The 19,822-nt window shown below is 38.9% G+C and overlaps 1 protein-coding gene across 3 annotated transcripts in view; it reads left to right on the forward strand.

Annotated features, from left to right (window-relative positions):
* Positions 1 to 19,822, forward strand: part of COL4A5 (collagen type IV alpha 5 chain) — a 77,449-nt gene that overhangs the window by 17,552 nt on the left and 40,075 nt on the right. For 2 of the 3 annotated variants that reach the window (XM_026036020.1, XM_026036022.1), the window contains exons 2-13: positions 1,930 to 1,989; positions 11,644 to 11,733; positions 13,017 to 13,061; positions 13,587 to 13,631; positions 13,734 to 13,796; positions 14,447 to 14,500; positions 15,212 to 15,238; positions 16,479 to 16,559; positions 17,563 to 17,625; positions 18,228 to 18,263; positions 18,365 to 18,406; positions 18,521 to 18,613. In XM_026036020.1, coding sequence (XP_025891805.1) covers positions 1,930 to 1,989; positions 11,644 to 11,733; positions 13,017 to 13,061; positions 13,587 to 13,631; positions 13,734 to 13,796; positions 14,447 to 14,500; positions 15,212 to 15,238; positions 16,479 to 16,559; positions 17,563 to 17,625; positions 18,228 to 18,263; positions 18,365 to 18,406; positions 18,521 to 18,613 — 699 coding nt within the window. Of the gene's footprint in view, positions 1 to 1,929; positions 1,990 to 11,643; positions 11,734 to 13,016; positions 13,062 to 13,586; positions 13,632 to 13,733; positions 13,797 to 14,446; positions 14,501 to 15,211; positions 15,239 to 16,478; positions 16,560 to 17,562; positions 17,626 to 18,227; positions 18,264 to 18,364; positions 18,407 to 18,520; positions 18,614 to 19,822 lie in introns of those variants that run through there. The other variant, XM_026036023.1, reaches the window with a different exon arrangement.

Consider the following 19,822-nt stretch of genomic DNA (forward strand, 5'->3'; position numbering starts at 1 on the left):
TCCACGGGTGTGTTTAATGTGTATTTTGCCACTGCAAAGCTCTTAGTTGGTCTTTTGAGTACTTCTTTTCTCTCTTTGCCTACTTGGAGTTGGCAAAGACTTTCTGATAGATCCCACTGGGCTATCTTTGTAATAGGAAACCAACTCTGTGCACAGTGAGATAGGTACCTTGCTATTTCTTTAAGAACTGTACTGTGTGGAAAGGGGACGCTGCATGCAACTAAGGCTAATTCCTTGCAAATGAAGTTTTGTTAATAGAATTTTTCCTGAAGATTTGGGAATTTTGCTTTTTAAAAAAATCTGCTTTTAAAAGGATATTTGGCCCTCTGAAATTGAATTAATAGCATTACTCTGGCTGAAAGGGGCTTCAGGAGGTCCTTTAGTCCAACTCAGCTCTACTCAGGGTCAGCTGTGAGATAAGGCCATGTTACTCTGGGCTTTATCTAGTCTGGTTTTGAAAGCTAAACTGGCAAGTAAATATCAACTCTCCTTTCGGAGCAGGATCCATGCTGTACCTTTTAATTGAGAATTTTGAGCCTTTGTGTATATCAAATCTGGCAACTGTTTACAAAAAAACAAATGGAGCATTTGGAGACATGCCCCAACCCATCACATAGCAGTATTGCCACACTTAAAGCTCACAGTGCTGAGTTTTTTTTTTCCCCCCTGCCTTTTGCTTGAAGATGCTTGAGTTTATCCAGGGTTTGTGTAGCTCCAGGTGAAGTGGGTTACTTGGATGTTTCATTCTGAGGCTTGCTAATGTGTTTAGGCTATGAGCCAGGGCCTTCTCCCTGCCAGGTAGGTGATGGGTCATGTCTCCGAGTGCTTCTGTGATAATGAAGACTAGAATGCAAGTGTGGGTGTACTTGATGTGACATAGCGGCTGCTTCCCTGCCCCACTGTAGCTCTCGCTGTACAGAGTGTTCTTGCAGATTAAAGGCGGGAAAGGACCACAAATCCTTAGCTTCTCCTGCTTCTGAGGAATGTACTGTGCTCTTTAGTGTAACACAATGCCTGTCCTCAGAACAAGTAAAAAGTATTTCTGAGGGTTTATCTTCTAGTGTTAATTGTTCTTTTTAACTGTAAAGACATTTGAAAATTAGGTACTACATATGTGCAGATATTTTTTCTGCAAAATGTTTTATTTATTCCAGAAATGGCCCTTTGCACACATTCTAGTCTGCTTATTCTTATGAAAGTTAACATGGGAATTCAGTGAGTATAAGATGAGGGGAGGAGGGATATAAATTTAGCAGATGCGATACTAGAGAATTACCTGACTTGAATTTTACCCCTAGATCAAGTTTTCATGTTCCCCCCCCCCTCCCCCCCTCTGATCTCCAAAGTACCTGCTCATCACTCCCTTTACTTTATGGATTGTTCAAGCAGTTTTGTCAGGCTTGGGGGATGGAGCATGAATGCAGTTGGATGAAATTGGTTTTCAGAAAAGTCAGTCTTCTAACTGGGATGTGGAAGGAAGAATTAATTGTGAAGTATCTTTTCAGAAACTATACAAGCATGCTTCTAAGCTTCAGGCTTAGTTAAAATCCTTTGTGAGATCTGACATCTACTGGTGGGAACCTTAATTGGATTCTTGTCAAGGTGCAGGAATATACCTAGAAACCTGTTTTGTTGAAACTCTGGTCTCTTCAGCAAGAACTGATGTGTTGGGTTGTATTTAAGCATGAATGTAAAATTTTTCACAATGGTCTGGGAGCTCTAACAAGTACAGGTACAAGTTTCTAATAAAATGATTGAATAAAAATAAAATTATTGAATAAAGTGGTTTCAGTAAATTATCTACTTCATGTTCTAGCCCTTATATATGCTGAAACTTCTTAGGCTTAATGTTTTTGATTGACTCTGTTAGTAATATTGCAGACATGATATTGTAACTTAAATGTGTTATTTTTTTCTTTGTCTTTAAAGGCTTGCCATGGATGTACATCTGTATCCAAGTGTGACTGCAGCGGAGTAAAAGGTGAAAAGGTAAATATCTAATTTGATAGCGGCAGACTAGCATGCCACCCAGCTGTGTGTGAGACCTTGCATTCTAATGATAGATTTTTTTTCTTGCTTATTGTGTTTTCTTTGACAATATTGTGGGCATAACACTGAAGTCCTTGAATAAATCAACCAACAAGACCCTCTGGCATTAAGAGCTGATTTCTTACCATTGTTTTATCAGAAATGGGGAATGATGGAAGTTTTTTCCAGTTATATGAACATAAATAATATAGAAGCAAATTCTGTTAAAATATAAATGCTTCCTATTGACTGGTAAAGCTAAGCCTGATATTGTGGCCAAGCTAAGGTGGGGATTTGTATGACTGTGGCTTTTCTGCTAATATTTTAGTGGGAATTTAAAACTACAGATTGCTTACTCTATTCTTGCATTGCCTACTCATAAACAATTAATGCAGTAGCTAATATACTCTAAACTTGTATTATTCATGCCTCAAACTTCCTTGTTTTAAGTTTGTATATCAAGTTCGTTCCTGTTGCTGTCTAGATGTTCAGTTGGATTGTGGAGGTGAAACAGGAGTTAAGATGCAGCTCTCCCAAGAACTAGAGCTATCACTCCATCAAGTGTTTGATTGCTAAGTGATAGCTTGATCAAGCTCTGATCAAGCAGACCAACAAAACCAGTGTGGCTCATTCAGTGCAGTGGGCTGTTTGGACTGCCCAGCCAGTGTCCGGAGGCCAGAAGACTAGATTTGGAGATATGAGCTGCATGAAAACAGGAAAGCTTTGACTTGGAATATAACTGCTCAAGTTAAATATTCTTTGTGCATTTTTTATCTTTCTTACTAGTGTTTCTTATTACTTTACATTAATAAGATCAAGGTGTGTAGAAGCCACTTGCTTTAAAGAGAACTATTTACCTGTTGTCACACATTCTTTAAATGAATCATACAATGCTTTCCCCAGATCCTTTATGTGGCAATAATAAATACCTGTCCTGTGTTTTTTTCGGATAATACTCTATTTAATGTGTTCTATGCATTTTCTTCTAGTAACTGATAATCTCTTTCAGAATAGTTCTAGAAAGGCATAGCTCGGCCTTACTGTGAGTTTGGGCTTTGGAATGCTATAGATTTAATTTCTGACATATTTCAAAGGTGGTTTTGAGGTTGTATAAACAAATGTAACCTGAAATGAACCAAAGTGATATACTTGAACACTGTTTGGGATCATAATGTGCTGACACAAGAGTTTTACTATTGGCTGAGGTTTAACAACGCAGATGTCCAATGTTCAGAGTAATCCATGGAGCCGTGCCTACCATGCAGGTGTCTCCAAATAGATGAGCTCATTCCTTGGCATTTACCTGTTAGTTCACTGCTAATGTTTCCTAATTTACATACCTAGTGAAAAATGATATTCCCTTGATAAGATTTGACTAGCCAAAATCTGAACCTGCTTTTGCTACATTTCTACAGAATCTTCAGATGAAGGATAGCCAAACCAACACAGAATTTCATGTTTAGTTTGAAGTCATTTGAACTTTTGGTTTATAGTCTGAGTAAAATCAAATATCTGCAGCTTTGGAGGACCTATCTGGTTAGCCTCTTTCTGCAAAGGTTGCAGCTATTCTGTGAATTCAGTGAGCAAGTGAATTCTTGTGAATCCACACACTGTTGTGTGTGGATAAGGAAGGGACTGGGAAATGACAAGCATAGCTTTTGTCATTCAAAGTGAAATACACTGTGAGAGACTCGCTCAAAATCCAGCTCTTGAGACTGATTAAAAGTGTGGTCATTTTAAAAAAGGAAAAAGTTACAACTGCAGTAGGACTGTTACCTTCTCTGCGCTTCCTATATGACAGCTCTTTGTGGAGGGGGAGTACTGGGACTGTCACTTCTTAAACAAGTAGGCAGATATAAGAGTTCCATCCTTAGACTGGAAGATTGACTTTGAAATACAGGAACTGTGATTCCTTCTTTAAGTAAAATTACTTGCATAATCCTGAGTATGCCAGATACTTTCACCAACCCTTCAGAAGCTTGTCCAGCCCCATGATGGTACCTTGTATCAAGAGCTGATGAATAACAAAGTCTGTTGTTCTTTAATATGGTGCCTTGCTTGTGGAACTGGTTTGATCACACCCACACTATACCCACATTATTTGTGCTGTGTTTACAAGGCTTCAGTATTTAGATGCATTGTCTCTTTCCCCAGTTTGTCTCTGGGGAGACAGAGGTTTCCTGGTCACTGCCATCCATAATACTGTCTTCTCTAAGTGCATATGTGGGTTTTCATTGTTGTTTTTGTCTTAATCTGAGCTTGAAGTGTCTTGCAGGAATACAAAATTCAAAAAAAAGTCTAAGTTGCAAATTCAGTATTATCTTTGACCCAACCTTTATGCAACTGTTCTTTAGCTGAATGGAAATACCTGCTACAGCACCAAGCTTCAGGCTTTTGTAATGTATTTCATATTTGCATACTTCTGGCTTCTTCTACCAGTCACCTCAGAACTGAGAGCCAAGTCTGAAGTTCCCCTTGCTCCACTGGCACATGAGTATCACTGGGCAAGAATCTTTCTAAATTATCTTCTTCCTTTGATTCTTCCCAAGGGGGGGATATAACAATGCATTTGTAGAACTACTGGAAACGGGGAGTGCTTAAAAATGAAGGGAAAAGCAGTGTCAACTGCACTCAGCCAAGCCTTGCATGTCTGTTCCACAGTGTTTCACTTGTGGCATCTAGCTCTTGCTGTTTGCTTTCCCAAAGCCAGTAGAAGTGCCGCTCTGCCTAGCGCGCCTAGTGCTTTTGATACTCCAAAGTAGCCATCTTCCTATGTGTCTTAGCATTCCCTTCAGGATAGATCACTCTGGGCAGATCAGGAGAAATAAAACGAATTGAACTGTAACGAACGGCAATACTTCTCTTGGGCAACCACTGCTCTTGTTTTGCTGCCTGTGTGATGTCAATGACCTGTGTTTTATTCTGCCTCTGATGTGAGCCTTTACAGAGGATCAAAGCACTGTAAGCTTCCCAGAAAGCCTCTAGTGAGGCTCATTTAAGGGGGGAAAAAAAAAAACAAACAAGCAAAAAAACCTTGTGTTTGCTTAAGTCTACCTCTCACTGCTCAGGCCTACCCTATTAAAATTTAATGTACAAAAGAGGTAGTATAAGTTGCACTACTGTGTTTCAATTCTTATATTGTAAAAAACTCCTTACTGGAGTTGTCAGTAAAAAATGATCATTGTTGATAGCTAAAGTGCTGTTTCTTAGTTACTCCACCCATCACATATATAACACTCACTCCCCCCTGCACCTGTTCCACCTGCCTACTCCCAGCAGAAAAAAAATTGTCCGAAGTGTAGGACACACAGTAGAGTGTGTGCACAACTAAGCATTTCTCTTTCATTTCCTCAAGCTGCTTAAGTACAGGAAAGAAGAAAAATGCTTCCTTTCTTACTTAAGGAGCTGGAGAATAGTTGACACTAGTGAAATCAACCTGTCTAACTGCTTAAAACCAATAAATCCATGAAAGCCCAATGAATCTTTCCTTCCTTCCTTCCCCCCTTCTTACTCTTCCTTCTTCTTCCCCACAATCCCTACTTCTCCCCCTGCCCCCCCCCCCCCACCGGGGAAAAGAAAAATAGTTTTTCCTCCCAGTGAGACTTAGAGCTTATTGGGCTATTTTTACAACAAATGAAAACAAGCTCTGCCACTGCTGCTGAGATCAGCTCCCTGGAGAGCTGGGGCAGCAGTTTGACTTCAACTGGAGAGCCAAGGGCAGTAGCAAGTTGTCTGCCTGTTAGGGGCTTAGAGGACATGCATCCCCAGAACATGTGGCTTTACTTCAAGGGGGTAGTAGGTGCTGCTATTAAGATGTGCTTTCTTGCCTGTTCTTACTGAAGTATTCGCCATTCTTTCTCAGTGCTTGTAGGGCCAGGTTCAGACCTAGTGGTGAACTCATCTAACTGAAACAGATCTCTTTGCAAACTAGGTTAATTCTCAACTACGTCAGCACTGATTTAAAATGGCTTTTTGTTGTTGTTGTTGGACAAGTGTTTGTGTAGCTGTGATAGGAATGCATGGCTTGAATTGGGAGGGACCAGATTTCTCTGCTGCACGTTAGATGCAGATCAGCACAAACTACGTGGGAATCATGATGCTGTTCAAGATGAGCAGGCCTGTTGAGTTCTAATTATTTTAAATTATGCAAATCTGCTGGGAAGCAGCTCTGCAACTGATCCATATGGTTAGTTCATGGCCTTTTTAAAGGAAAGCTTCAGAAGTTGATTACACTCTAAAGGGTACAATTGTGAATATTTAACTGGATTGGGGATTTCTTGAGAGGGTCCAGAGAAGAGCAACCAGGATGATTAAGGGAATGGAACATCTCTCATACGAAGAGAGGCTGAGTGAGCTGGGCCTGTTTTCCCTGGAGAAGAGAAGGCTCAGGGGGGATATGATTAATATGTATAAGTTCAGGAAGGGAGAATGCAGGGAGGAAGGGGACAAGCTGTTCTCACTGGTGGCCAGCGACAGGATGAGGGGTAATGGCCACAAGCTGGAGCACAGGAAGTTCCGTCTGCAGGTGAGGAGCAACTTCTTTACTGTTAGGGTGACAGAGCAGTGGAACAGGCTGCCCAGGGGGGTTGTGGAGTCTCCTTCTCTGGAGGTCTTCAAAACCCACCTGGATGCCACCCTGTGCCACATGCTGTAGGTGTGCCTGCTTGAGCAGGAAGGTTGGACTAGATGATCTCTAAAGGTCCCTTCCAACTTTAAATATTCTGTGATTCTAATATATTCCCTTGATATGGCCTCAGTACACAGGGTCCTGGCAAGAATTGCTTATAATGTCCCAAATCCAAAGGCATTTTGAATACTATGCCTTTCTATGCCAATACAAGAAATGTATAGCCTCTTACAAAAGTTCATCTAAGTGTGTAGGTTTTCTGGGTTTTTTTTAGTAGTTCTGATACTTTCAGATTTTTCAGTTGTATAATTTTTAAAGGTACCCTGAATCTTGGGTGAAAGTTTTCAGTAAAATCATCTGGAACAGAGGTTCCTTTCATTATTTTTCACAATAAGATTCTGTGTAGATGTGAGTCAAGAACAGCATTTTTTTTCTAGCAGTGATTAGAGATTTCTAAGAAATAATTGAAAAATTTCTGTGAAAAAGTATATGGTTGTTGTTCGTGCTTTGTAAGCGTTGGCCTAAACTGTAGTAAAGTGGCCATGTATTCTGGAAGGCTTCCTTACGGTCATACCACATGGTTGGCTATTGAAGCTGGGCTGTTATGTTCTTGCAAGTTTATAGAGATGCTGTTCTGAGGAAATTCCAGTGCATTGTAAAAATTACAGATAATATCAGGGGTGGCTTTTTTTTTTAATTTTCATGTATTATAGTATTAAAATATACATTTAACACTTGTTTGTGATTGGCTAGTATATTCATTTTGAACTTGATCTGGATTAGGTGCTGTAGCTCTAATTCTATTGAATTTGTCAGTATGCAGGAAGAATTTTTTGGTTGTTACCTGTATTCAAGGTAACTTGTTTTTATTTGATCTAGAAAAGGGATGAGTAGTGAGGCTGTGTGTGTTGCAGCGCTTCCTTCCCCTGTACATCTTCTAGAAGTACTAAGAACATTCACCTGTGAATCTGCTTGTAAGCAGCCTCCTATTGCTGGCTGTGTGCAGCCCCTTGCTGATTTCATAGTGGTAGCAGAAAAGAATGTGCCTCCAGCCAAATCCGCTGGGAGAGCTGGGATTGGGTAGCCTAAAAACAGGGGTAGGTATGGGTGATGACTTTTTCCTTTTTAGTCCTCTCTTGCCTTTAATCAGACAAATTGGCACACATTGAAACATTGACTCAGGTTCCTTTATCATCAAAGAGAGAATGAAATATGTTCTTGGATGTTGATGATGATAAAGAGGGATAAAAGTACATTAAACAGTAATGCCTGTCTCCTTTGTGGGTGAAGAAGAAATTTTTATACCTTGGTGCTTTGGTATGTTGAAATAGGGCTGTCATAAATACTGTGCTAGAAAATGAAAATTATCAAGAACTAATTCAGATACTGTAATATGATAGGGTCTTATGTTGTGAATACTTTGCCTCAGGTTTGTTTTTTGGTTTTGTTGTTCATTCTCAGTATTAAGTCTTCTTCTATTACAAACTCTGGTGTTTGTAACACCAAACTCCTCTGGTTCAATCATTGTTACTCGAATATTTGTTGGAGCATATATTTTTTTCTTTAGTGGATTGTCCAACTACTATTTTTCTGGGAATGGTTGGGTGGTGGTTACTTGGTTGGTGGCTGGTTGATTGTGGTCTTGTTTATTGAATGTGCCACATCTATGTAAACATCTTTGCTTTACATCCCATTAGAAATATGTAGGTTTCAGGAAGAAATTCCAGAAATGCAAACGATACTTGTACGTTTTAAAAATTGCCTGTATCTCTGGTTTCTTATAGTCATAAACTATTATTAGAGTAACTGGAACTATGCCGAATTTTTTTTACCCTTTTTAATTACCATAAGGCATAATTTTAGAACATCTCTCAACTGTTCTTTTCTTCCTCTCCCCAAAGCAATAGTCCTGTTCAAGCTCGTAAGCTGACAGTTTTGCTACATCTGTGTAGCTGGTTGAGGCCAATTCCACTGGAACTAGTCTGGATTTATCGCTACAGTCAGAATGTGACTCCCTACTCGTTCCTTGCAGTAATGATGATTTAGAGCTTATGTGTCTTAATGCTGTGGAAAGAACCCAGTATCCTCCCAGGGGCACAGCTGGGATCTCAGTAGAGTTAAACCTTCCCTAGGTAGGTTTCTTTTCAATAACTTCCACTCTGAAACAAAAAGCATCCAGGCTTCTTTCTACACAGGAGAAACTGACAGGCTAGACTGAGATTTTGTAGTTACAAGAAAATACCTTACATGCTATGTGTGGACTCCAACATCACCCTAACAATACAACTTCCTTTTTTTTTTCCTTTCTTTTTTTTTTTTTTTTTTTTTTGGCATTGGTTTATGGAGGTTTTCTGGTTCTGGTTTAATTTTGCTGTTTCAGTGTGTGATTCAGTGTTTGCCAGGCAACTGGTATTTTTTCCAGCGTAATTTCCTGGCAAATTCAGTCTTTGTAGCATTCCATTCTTGATGAAAGCAGTATAGTGAATATAACAGGGAAGCTGAAATAAGAAGAAATTATGTCTGAAAACAAATGTAATTTATGGAATGCTCCTTCCTTAAGTAATGCTAAGCAGAAGAAAACAAAAGAATTCCTTCTGACATTGTCTCTTTTTTCTAAGTGCTTGATCAGATTAGTTCCTTCCCCTTGCCCTTCCTGCATCTTTTTCTCCAAACAATTTTTTGATTGAAAGGAATGATTATATTCCCTCAAGCTTTCTAGAAATGCCCCAAGAGCTGCTCTGGCAGCTGTTTCTTCATGCAAGGCTCATGCATCTTGTAAAGGGGACTTGGAAAACACTCATTTCACAGTTTCAATAGTATGTCTTTTAGTAGCATCTTTTACTTCCCATACGTCTCAATTAATTCTTTGCTTTCAGATGTCTCTTGCTTTCACTTATAAAGCTCTTGGTTCCCTAGTTCTGCTCATCTAGAATGAACAGTTGCAGAGCGATTATGCTTTATAGACATCGGGTAGACTAGCAAGCACCTGGCACAACTGACTCGTCTCTTGCATGCAAGCACGTTTCCTTGGTGTGCAAACACAGTTCTTGCCAGAGCTTGCTTCAAAATCTGGCTCTATCTAATGTTTTCCTTATTGGGCGCTCCCAAATTCTTCATTCTCTGTCCTTCAGGGACACGCTAACCCTTTCGTATTCTGGCATGAGATATAACCCTCCCAAGTGTTGCTTTTTGAGTGTGTTATCACACCAGCTGTACAACTGTATATAAATGTAAAGTCTGACACCTTGTGTGCAAGAAGACAGCCTGGACAAGCTCAAGTCAACCCCAAATTATGATGCAAGATGTCTATCCTGTATAAGGGTGCAGGATGTGACCTACAGTGAGAGGAGTATGTTTACATTTTAATTATTAGAAAACTATTTTTAGCAGAGTTTTTAATGAGCTGTCCATTCCTACCCAGGTCAGATTCCTCCTGTATCTGGTGGAGTACAGCTTAGTCTTTTCCTGTGAGATCTCAGCTCACGTTTGTATAGAGTCTTTAGCACCTCGGTGTTTTCCTCTTTTGTTTCCAAGGAAGCATTACAGCAAGTACCAAAAGAGAAGAATATTCAAAGCACAGTAACATAGCAGGACTTTTCTCATGGCTTCTAAGATCTTAGCTTCTCGTCAGTTATATGTATGTAACTTGATATTTTCTGTACCTTGCAGTGCAACACAGAGCACATACCTAAGCAGTACCATGAAAGGTTTAAGAATGAGACCTAACCTGCTCTCATATTCAGTACTGAACTCACATATGGAGTGAACAGTTGCTTATGGGAAACAAAGAGGAGACTGACAAAGTGTGAATGTTATCTTATGTGTGTTGTTCCTAAGGCAGTAATTAGATGCTTCTGTCGCATCACACAGTCTTTCATTTGCTGCTGAGAGATTCCTGGATTAGTTCCTTGCCCTAGCTGAGGAGATCTGGTCAGGACCTCCCGCTTCCCTGCTGAATGCCTTTGCTGCTGTAGATGGGAGTTACCACTTCTGTTCTTGCAGGGGTAGCAGAGCTGTAGGAAATTGCTGGTTTATGCAGCAGAAATTTGTACTATAATATCAGTGTTTACGAAAGGGTACATTAATTGTGATTCCGCTTAACTTCTCTGCACTGACTGAAACCTTAATATTTAGGAGTATGTGTGACTATATGATACATGAGGAATGAAAGTATATATATTTTATGAATTTGCAATTATGAAATTTCCAAAACTACAGGAAAGCATATGGTTAGCTTATACAAAAAGTGACAGGGTGGCATATATGTGATGTATGGTACCGGTGTAATTCTTGCCTTAGTCATGGGCATTTAGCAAAATATGGCTGCTGCAGCTGAGGGCAATTGCTCACAGTTTAAGCATAAGATGATGGATAAAGGGGAGCACTACTTCTGTGCAGTCCTATATCTTTCTTCCTTGTTTTAGTTCATGGATGCTTTGGGATGGAACCACTTTTTTTCATTCTGCCTTTGTACAGTGTTTAACCTACAGTGCATGACTAGGATCTTAAGCTCTTTTGTATATATAGCAATCTTAAAACTGAAATGATAAGCAGCAGCTATAGTACAAAAATAATCTGTAAAAGCAATTTTATATTTTGTATAACTATTGTAGCAGAAGTGAGTTCTTGCGAGAGACTTGGTAAGTAAAAATGGTACATTTTTATAGGAAGAAAGGAGAGAGTGGTGCATTTGGGCAGTGCAGCTGAAACATTGATGAATTATTTTGATAAGTAGGTGGCTTAAATACCACCCACTTATGCTGGATAAGCATCCTATGAAATCTGTTTAAGTAGTGCAATTAAAGGCAATGCATGTGCATGTTCAGGAATTTCTATATACAGGCAGGCATGATATTTAATTATAGTAAATTTGTTATTTGTCTCTATGACAAATTTCTTCAGAAAATCAGGAGGTAGTAGTGTTTTATCTTAATATATCTTAACTAACTTGTGATTTTTTTTTTTTTCCCCCTCCATTCTTTTTGCAGGGTGAAAGAGGATTCCCAGGCTTGGAAGGGCAGCCAGGTTTGCCTGGGTTTCCAGGACCAGAAGGACCTCCTGGTCCAAGAGGCATGAAGGTAAATCAGAGTTCACTTGTACAGTATGAAAATACTAAGTATTGTTAGCTTGCTCCTATATCATTCCAGAATTCCTTATTATCTTTGGTTTAACAGTCAAAATAGTGAGAGACTGGGATTTGACATAGTTTTATTTTGAACAATCAACCGTAGGAAAAAATACTGATTTTGATTTCCTATTCTTCATGTCTATGTCTATTTCAAAGTAGTGTACATATGCTTGTATCCTTGCAAAGGGTACTGCAGATTAGGCTCAGAGAACAGGTTTGTCAAGATCTTGTAATGTAGTTTTATTGGGTGATGCACTAATGCATCCTGTCCTTTAGTTAACTGATAAGAGCAGCGTTTGGCCATCAGTCTCCATTAGGCTGCAGGGGACCAACCACTTTGCACCACTTTGCATGTGGTGGCATTTGGGCAGGTTTTGGGTGGGGTGACATGAATGAAGGCCACATGAACAATGCAGGAAAACATCTGAGGAATGCTCTGTGCTTCCCTTGAAGGCTTCCAGTTTGTTCTTGTTGGCTATTGAATTATACCAGCCTGCTCAGATGCTGCAATGTGGCATTAGAAAGCTTAAAAGCCTTTCTCTTAAGTGTCTGCATTTGTATTTAACATGCACAAGCTTAGCCATGATCTGCTTATGATCTTTTGCAAAAGTCCATAATAAAAAACTAACAGAAATGTGTCATAAAAAAGGAAAGAAAGTAACAGGTGAGTGACAGAAAAAAAGGACTGCACTATGAGAAAAAAACAATTGGATATAACAAAAGTGAAGGAAAGAAAGAAAAGAGCTTGTGCTAGAAAACTTTGGTTATATTTCTACTTCATAATGCCTTTTCAGATAGTTTACTATGACAATGCGTATGTTCATAGTACAAAACATTAATGCAACAATTTATTCACATTTAATCTTGCATTTTGTTTTGCCCACAAGAGGTCACTATAGTATATTTGACAAAAGGAGCAAGCAAAATATATTAGCTCTAAAGCAGACTTAAATATGCTTTGATTTAAAAATAATAATAAAAAAAAATCTCACGGTTCAGTTTATCAGCTGTAAAAGTGTTTTCAATTCCCGCTTAATACTATTTTGGGCCTTTCTGTTATTTTGTGCATTTTTGCGTAGAAAATGACAACAATTTGTAACCATGTTACTATTAACATGTGAAAGAATTTTTTCCGTGATTGCTTTTTACTTTGAAAGACTAACTGCAACTTTGAATGTGTTCATATATTTGTTCACTTCCTCTTCCCCATTTCCCCCCGCTCTTCTTTTTTAGGGTGACGATGGACTTCCAGGGCCTATTGGACCCAAAGGAATCAGAGTAAGCATTTGGGCAGTTTTAGGGTGATATGTTGGAAATATGGATAAAGATTGGCAGATAAGTGGATCTTTCTCTCAGAAGTTATCACTTAAGGGGAAAGATTTTTGACTTAAATCTGAAGAGAGCTTTCTCAATCAGATCTTTTGTATACCTTTCAGGAAAGAATAGTCCCAATACACATTTAATCCATTTTGCTCCATAGGACGTGAACAAGTTATAGGAAGTTTGATTCAGTTTATTACGAAGTAGGTGCAGCATGTCTAGAGTTGGTATGACAAGGGTTGATTTGTCTGGAAATTGTTTAAGTATTTAGGTTTTGTACCTTTTTTGTGTGTGTGGCAACTCCCTCAGCAGGTGGCAACTGATATACAGGCTGTTCTGTTAAGTGTGGCGTTCTTTTTTAAGGGTGATTCTGATGTTCCTGTCGGTCTATCCTTACATATGCGCAGTAGGTTGCATTTAGTAAACCATGGTAATTCCTTTCATGCATTCTGTTTAAAATATATTTGATTATTTCCCTTTTAGGGACCTCCAGGGCTTCCAGGATTTCCAGGCACACCAGGACTTCCTGTGAGTAGGAATGGGTTATATGCATAGTCTAGTTCATTTTCCCCTTCTAGCCAAGAGAGCATCCTTTGAACTAACTCTACTTTGCCCTTTTCCGCTTTAAAGGGATTACCAGGACAGGACGGGCCACCAGGACCTCATGGTGTGCCAGGATGCAATGGAACAAAGGTAGCATCCTTCTAAAATTCATAGCAATGTAACAATAATGTGATAACAAGCTCTTGTTCTCCTCACTTTGGCCAATGGGAATAATTTATTCTTTATGATACTTACTGTTATTAAGTAGTGCAGGTGATTCTGTGATGGTCCATACCTATATCCGCTACTGGGAAGAGAGGTCATTATTTGGTATTTAAAGCACAAGTTATTGGTGAAGAAATAGCCAGCACCAGACATTTGCCATCTGCAGCTGTCATAGTTAGCTTGATTGTGCTTAATTTTATAGCTAACAAATTGAGGAGTATCATAATTGGATCGTATGTTGCACCTGACCTTTGCAGTAGAACCTTACTACTAAGCCAGACTTACTACCAGTGGGACTGGTAATACAGTGGGAGTATTAATTATTGTATATTTATTTTGTATTATTATTTTCTAATAGCGTTTTATTGAAAATTGTAATTTAGTGTTCTTATTGTAAACATGCACTTTCATTCTAACATGTAACGTCATTATTTTTTCTTTTTTTAAGAGGTGAGGTTGACTTTCTATAGCACTATGTGTGTTTTCACTCTCTGTACCACTGTAGTCAACATTTATTTAGATATCTTGGTTCTATCTTGTTCCGGTTTTGTCTAATCGTCCTTTTCATCCTTAAGGGAGAGCGTGGATTCCCAGGCAGTCCAGGTTTTCCTGGTTTACAAGGGCCTCCTGTAAGTAAAAGATTTCCAGATCTACTTCCTGTAATGCACAGGAAAACTTTTGCTTAGATTTGTAAAGGATCAGGTAAATATCAACCTCTTTTTGCAGATGCTCTTTTAATAAAGATAAACTGTCAACTTGATGCAGTAAAAAAGTAATCAAAATATTTTAAATGTCTAGTAAGAGTGAGATTTTCTTTTGCATGCTAATGCCAAGTTAGCAAAAAGCGACTCGAGTTCTCATGTTGCTGGAATTCTGTGGCACCCACCCATAAGAAATAATACGAATATATGTATGTATGTTAGAGAAGAAAGATCTTCATAGTGCCATCTGGTGCATCTAAAATGTGTTATTGATCATTAGTGGTGCAGAAAAAAGGGACAGTGTGTAGGGTTCTATCTTCACAGGACCAAAGTAGGTACAGTAAAGTGACTGTCGGAGCTTAAGTACCAACACAAAGAAATGTAAAGGAATGTAACAGAGAGAATAAAAGGAGGCATATAAAGAAACAAATTGCCAGCAAATGCAAACATAGTCCTTTTTATACTTGCTGAAAATACTTCTCAAAAATATTTCCAGTAGATTTTTGAAGTTCTCCTATTTTTTTTCTTTGTTAGGTGCTCTTTAATGCTATCTCCTGCTATAGATGTGTTTTGAAAATAATGTGTCAATTATCTATTTATATTCACCTTTTTAATTTTTTTTTTTTCTTTTAAATAAAGGGACCCCCTGGCCTGCCAGGTATGAAGGTAGGTGTTCTCTCACAATTACTTTCACATTGAAGTACTAGCCAGGAATGGATACTGTGTCATCTGACATAAGTAACTTGCCTCCTTTTGTGCAAGACCATGTGTATCCATTGGATATGTGGAGTGAACTTCTGCAGAAGGCGTTTGTTTCTGGGCTATTTCAATGCAGTTATCTGGAAATTTGGCAGTAGCTTTACCCAGTTTGGGTGAGTAGTTCAAGGCCAATGGTTTCTGAAGATGGTTCTCTTGAGAGTGAGGGCCAGCGTGCCCAGATGGATGCTGTGAAGCATCAACTTAGCAAAATGCCTTCAAGCACTTAAGTGCATCAATAATATACCTGTGCATGCCAAAGAATGCCTAAGACTAACCAGAAAGAATGAACTTAACGTACCCCATGAAAGGAGTATTGCAGCATCTTCTTTTCCTTTTGCAAGCATGATTCCTACTTTATAGATAAGTGTAAAACCTCTTACTATGAATAATATCATAATATTATTTTGGACTGTAGTTTAACCTTTTAATTAAGTTTTTTTTTCCCCTTGGACCTATTTGACTATAGACCAAAACATGAATTTCAGTTCAAGTCTATTAAAAGGAAGTCTGATCCATATAAACTCCTGAGAGGACAGCGTTGTGTGTTGGAACTGGGAAAATAAGTCTTTTGATTGTTTTAGTTTCTTTTAATTTTAAAGATGTTAAAATTCATGCAGATCAGGACAGGTATTTCAGATTTTGAAAACAAATGTCTTCCATGAAATCAGTAAGAAACTACTACAATATAGATCATGAAGCACAGCTGTTATAATTACATACTCTGCATTAGTCTCATGAGGCTGGACATTACAAAACGCTGAATGAGTCCCCCCCCCGCCCCCTTGGTCTGTCCTATCAGTTGCCTTCCATTGCAACTAGAATGTCCCTTTCTTTTGTAGAAACTTTTGTATTTCAATCCTTTAATCTCTTGGAATTTGAGTAAATGCTGATACATTTGTATGCATAAAAAGAAAGCTTTTAATGGTTGGTAGTGGGTTTTAGCCATTTTAGCTAAACTTCTTTAAATGTGCAAGGATCTCTGTTAAAAAGAGATATTTTCTAGAGAGTACAGTACCTAAATCAGAGCACTGCTGTAGTATAGCTCTTATAGAGCTATAAGAGATGATGTTTGTGTCCTTTGAAGTCAGAATGGTGATAAAGAGTTACAGAATGTGCTATTAATTAAAACTAGTTGTTTTTCTTCTAGGGTGAACCAGGTGAAATAATTACATCCTTGCTACCTGGACAAAAGGGTGACCCAGGATTTCCAGGTCTTCCAGGAATACCTGTGAGTTGTCTAGTGTTAGACTATGTTCTTGTGGGGGGAAGGAGGTTTAAAATGAAGAATATTTGGATTACAGCACAGTAGAACACTGGGTACTGTGGAATACCTATGTTTACATGAAGGAGCAAGGTTCAGATTTAATGTTTTTAGGATTTGGGAGAAAGTAAGTACAACCATATTGCTTTTAATAGGATGACCCACAGAGGCCAGAAAGGTCCTATGCGCACAGAAGTGGTGTCCAGCTGTAATCACAGTTACTTGCTTGTTACTATGTTTCCCCTTCCTGCCCCCCTTCAAGCATCCTCTGTACCAGCTTTAGAATTCCCTCTGCATCTTACCCTCAAGTGAAGCAAGTAACATCTGCTTTTCTGGGCTATATCTGCTATTTCGGATGATAGGAAGAAAGAGTAATGTCTCAGCTGTTCTCCTCATCTTGCATCTTCTGGCAGGGTTGCTGTTCTCCCAGCAGGCTTCTGTGAAAACAACTAGCGACTCCAGGCCCTCTACTTCCCCACTAAGCCATTCATTGTTTTAGTGGAAGAACAAGGGGAGCAGAAAATGAGTCTACCTGGCCAGTCTGGAGAGAAGCCAGAGACTTCTATTTCCTGGTACAGAGGCACAAGCCCCAGGCTATTCTGACCAGACTGAGCTTGTTAATATTTCTGTTCCTCTGATCTATGCTTCCCTATTGTCTGTTTCTGCCTGGGAGGGGATCGCAAATACAGTGTTGTGGTGTTCTCTCTCCGTACATGATGAGAGAAAGAGCAAAAGTAGTTCAATACAAAAACCATTCTCTTTATCCAAGCCAGAGGCATAGTAATGTTGAGAGCAGTACAGTCCTGCACAGCATACAGTCTTTTAAGTCCTTCCTCAAGGTTTGTGGTCAGTTCCTTTGATTTGGCATGTTTGAGATCTGTTGCTTTATTGCCTACGAGCATCTTGCATTTGCCCCGCTGGTTTTCACACGAACAAGTGTCTCTGACAGCCTGTTCCACTCTTTCAACAGGGCCCTCCTGGCTCCATGGGTATACCAGGTCCAACTGGCCCTCCAGGGCCCCCAGGTTTGACAGTAAGTTTCTTTAACCAATTACTTATAAACTGAAGGCAATTACTGCTTTGTTTCATGTCCTCAGCAGAGTTCTTGATAGGCAAGACTTGGACTGGCGGTAGTATGTATTCACCATGTATTCATGTGATCTGGAGCTCTGTGTTTTAAAGTCATATGTTTAAAACATGCAGCCTTTCCCCAGGTCTCTTTTTGTTTTAAATCAAGCTGCATTTTTGCTATCTCATTATTTGTGTTTCCACCAAGTAAGGTGGAAAACCATTGCTTCTATTGCTTGTGAATCCTGATGGGCCAGATGTAGCATATCTTGGGTGTTTAATTCTCAAAAGTTTTCTTTTGAGAATTACTCAAAGAATACTTCACTTCACATGAGTTTCTCATGTAGAGTAAGAACTAATTTCTTACATATTTGTAAAGTTTAATAAGATCATGAGGAATAGCTCTTAGAGTAAGTGCCTGTCAGCATGGGAATAACAGACATAGTCAAAGTAGCATCGTTGCCCTCATTGCCCTTTTTTCAAAGGGAGCGTGCAAAGTATGTGATTCTTCTTGAATAGAAGTATTATGAACAATTGACTTTTTTTTTTCCTTTCTTATTTTAATAGGGACCCCCTGGTCCACCAGGGCTGCCAGGACCTAAGGTATTTCTTTTTTCCATATTGGTGGTGGTGGCTATTTTTGCTCTGTTTTTCTTTCTCTTGATTTGTGACTTCTAGATGCTGATGAGTTTTGCTTTTTGCAGGGTAATATGGGTTTGAACTTCCAAGGACCCAAAGGTGAAAAAGTGAGTAGATGATTGTGATGATACTTTTGCATATTAATTTCAAAATATTTTGCTTCATGTTGTTTTAGTTTGCGTTGACTGTAATAAACTTCTTGCCATCTTCATACACTCTAGGGTGAGCAGGGTCTTCAGGGACCTCCTGGGCCACCAGGACAAATTGGAGAACAGAAGAGACCAAATGACATTGAGTTTCAGAAAGGAGATCAGGTGAGTGGGAGATTATATCTATTTGCAATGATAAAACTAGAAAACTCTGATTTGGCTGACATCTGCATCAGTTAGCTCACAGGTTCTGTTATTGCTAACTGCTCACAGGTTCTGTTATTTTTTCCAAAGCACTAAATATTTTGGATCCAAGTACTTTTTTCTTTAATAGAAAGCATGCCAGTCGTGTTAGTTGAGTTACTCCTTTATTAAAATAACTGATCCTACAAAAAGAAACAGTCTTAAAGGAAGTCCATATTTACAGTAAAAGCAGTTAAACTATCCTCATTCCTTAGCTCACTTAGATGGAACCTTGCAAAGCTGTCTGAAGATTAATATTCCCATTAATTAGCCATCTTTGTCATCTGTTGTGAACAGGTCTTCACAATATTGAGGTGAAAATTGACTCAGCTTGCCCCTCCCCACCCTTAAGCTCAAAATGTTGACTTGATTTATATGGATCCTTCCCCATCAGTATGTGCCCAGAAGTCATTGGGAGAGTTGGATTTTTTTAGATGCTTCTATGATTTTTCCTTCTTCATTGGGAAACATCTTATAGTTCCACTTGATTCTGGAGTCTAGTTGTAGACATTTGACCACTACTGGCAGGATCATGTATGGCTGGATTCATTTTTTGTTTTAGAAGTTTCTTTGACAGTCTCAGATACCAGCCTGAGCAGTAGAATGGCTGAGGTAGACAATTTGAAACAAGAGTTGTCATTTTTATGAACTAGTAATTTTGCAGACATCACTGTGATGATGCTTCATATCTGAGTTCTTACATGCCTTTGAACTAACTTTCTTCCATTTTTATTTGGACCGCCTTTTTTTTTGTTTGCTACCTTTTCATCTTGGCTAACCAAGGAAACATGCCTGAGAGAAGAACATATTGGTAGACAGCAGTATTTTATTTAAGCAGGGGTTAGGACAATTATGCTGCTCATCATCTTTGTCAAAACTGTTTTTTACCTTCCCTTTTAAAACAGTATTAGTCCTCACTAAAGAATATCTTGGAGCTATACGCTCATACACATTTGCAATGTGAGTCCTTCCAGGAAGGTCTTCGGTTTTGTCTCTCTTTACTGATTATTAAGACAGAAAGTAAAAAGATAACACTGTGTGTTCTAAGAAAACATGAGGTGAAAATTTAACCTTACTATAATGAAGCAAAAATTCAGCTGACTTTATTAGGAACAAAGTAATTTGCTTCTG

Source organism: Nothoprocta perdicaria, unplaced genomic scaffold (assembly GCF_003342845.1).
Source record: "Nothoprocta perdicaria isolate Ctin4 unplaced genomic scaffold, notPer1 scaffold_17, whole genome shotgun sequence".
NCBI lineage: Eukaryota > Metazoa > Chordata > Aves > Tinamiformes > Tinamidae > Nothoprocta > Nothoprocta perdicaria.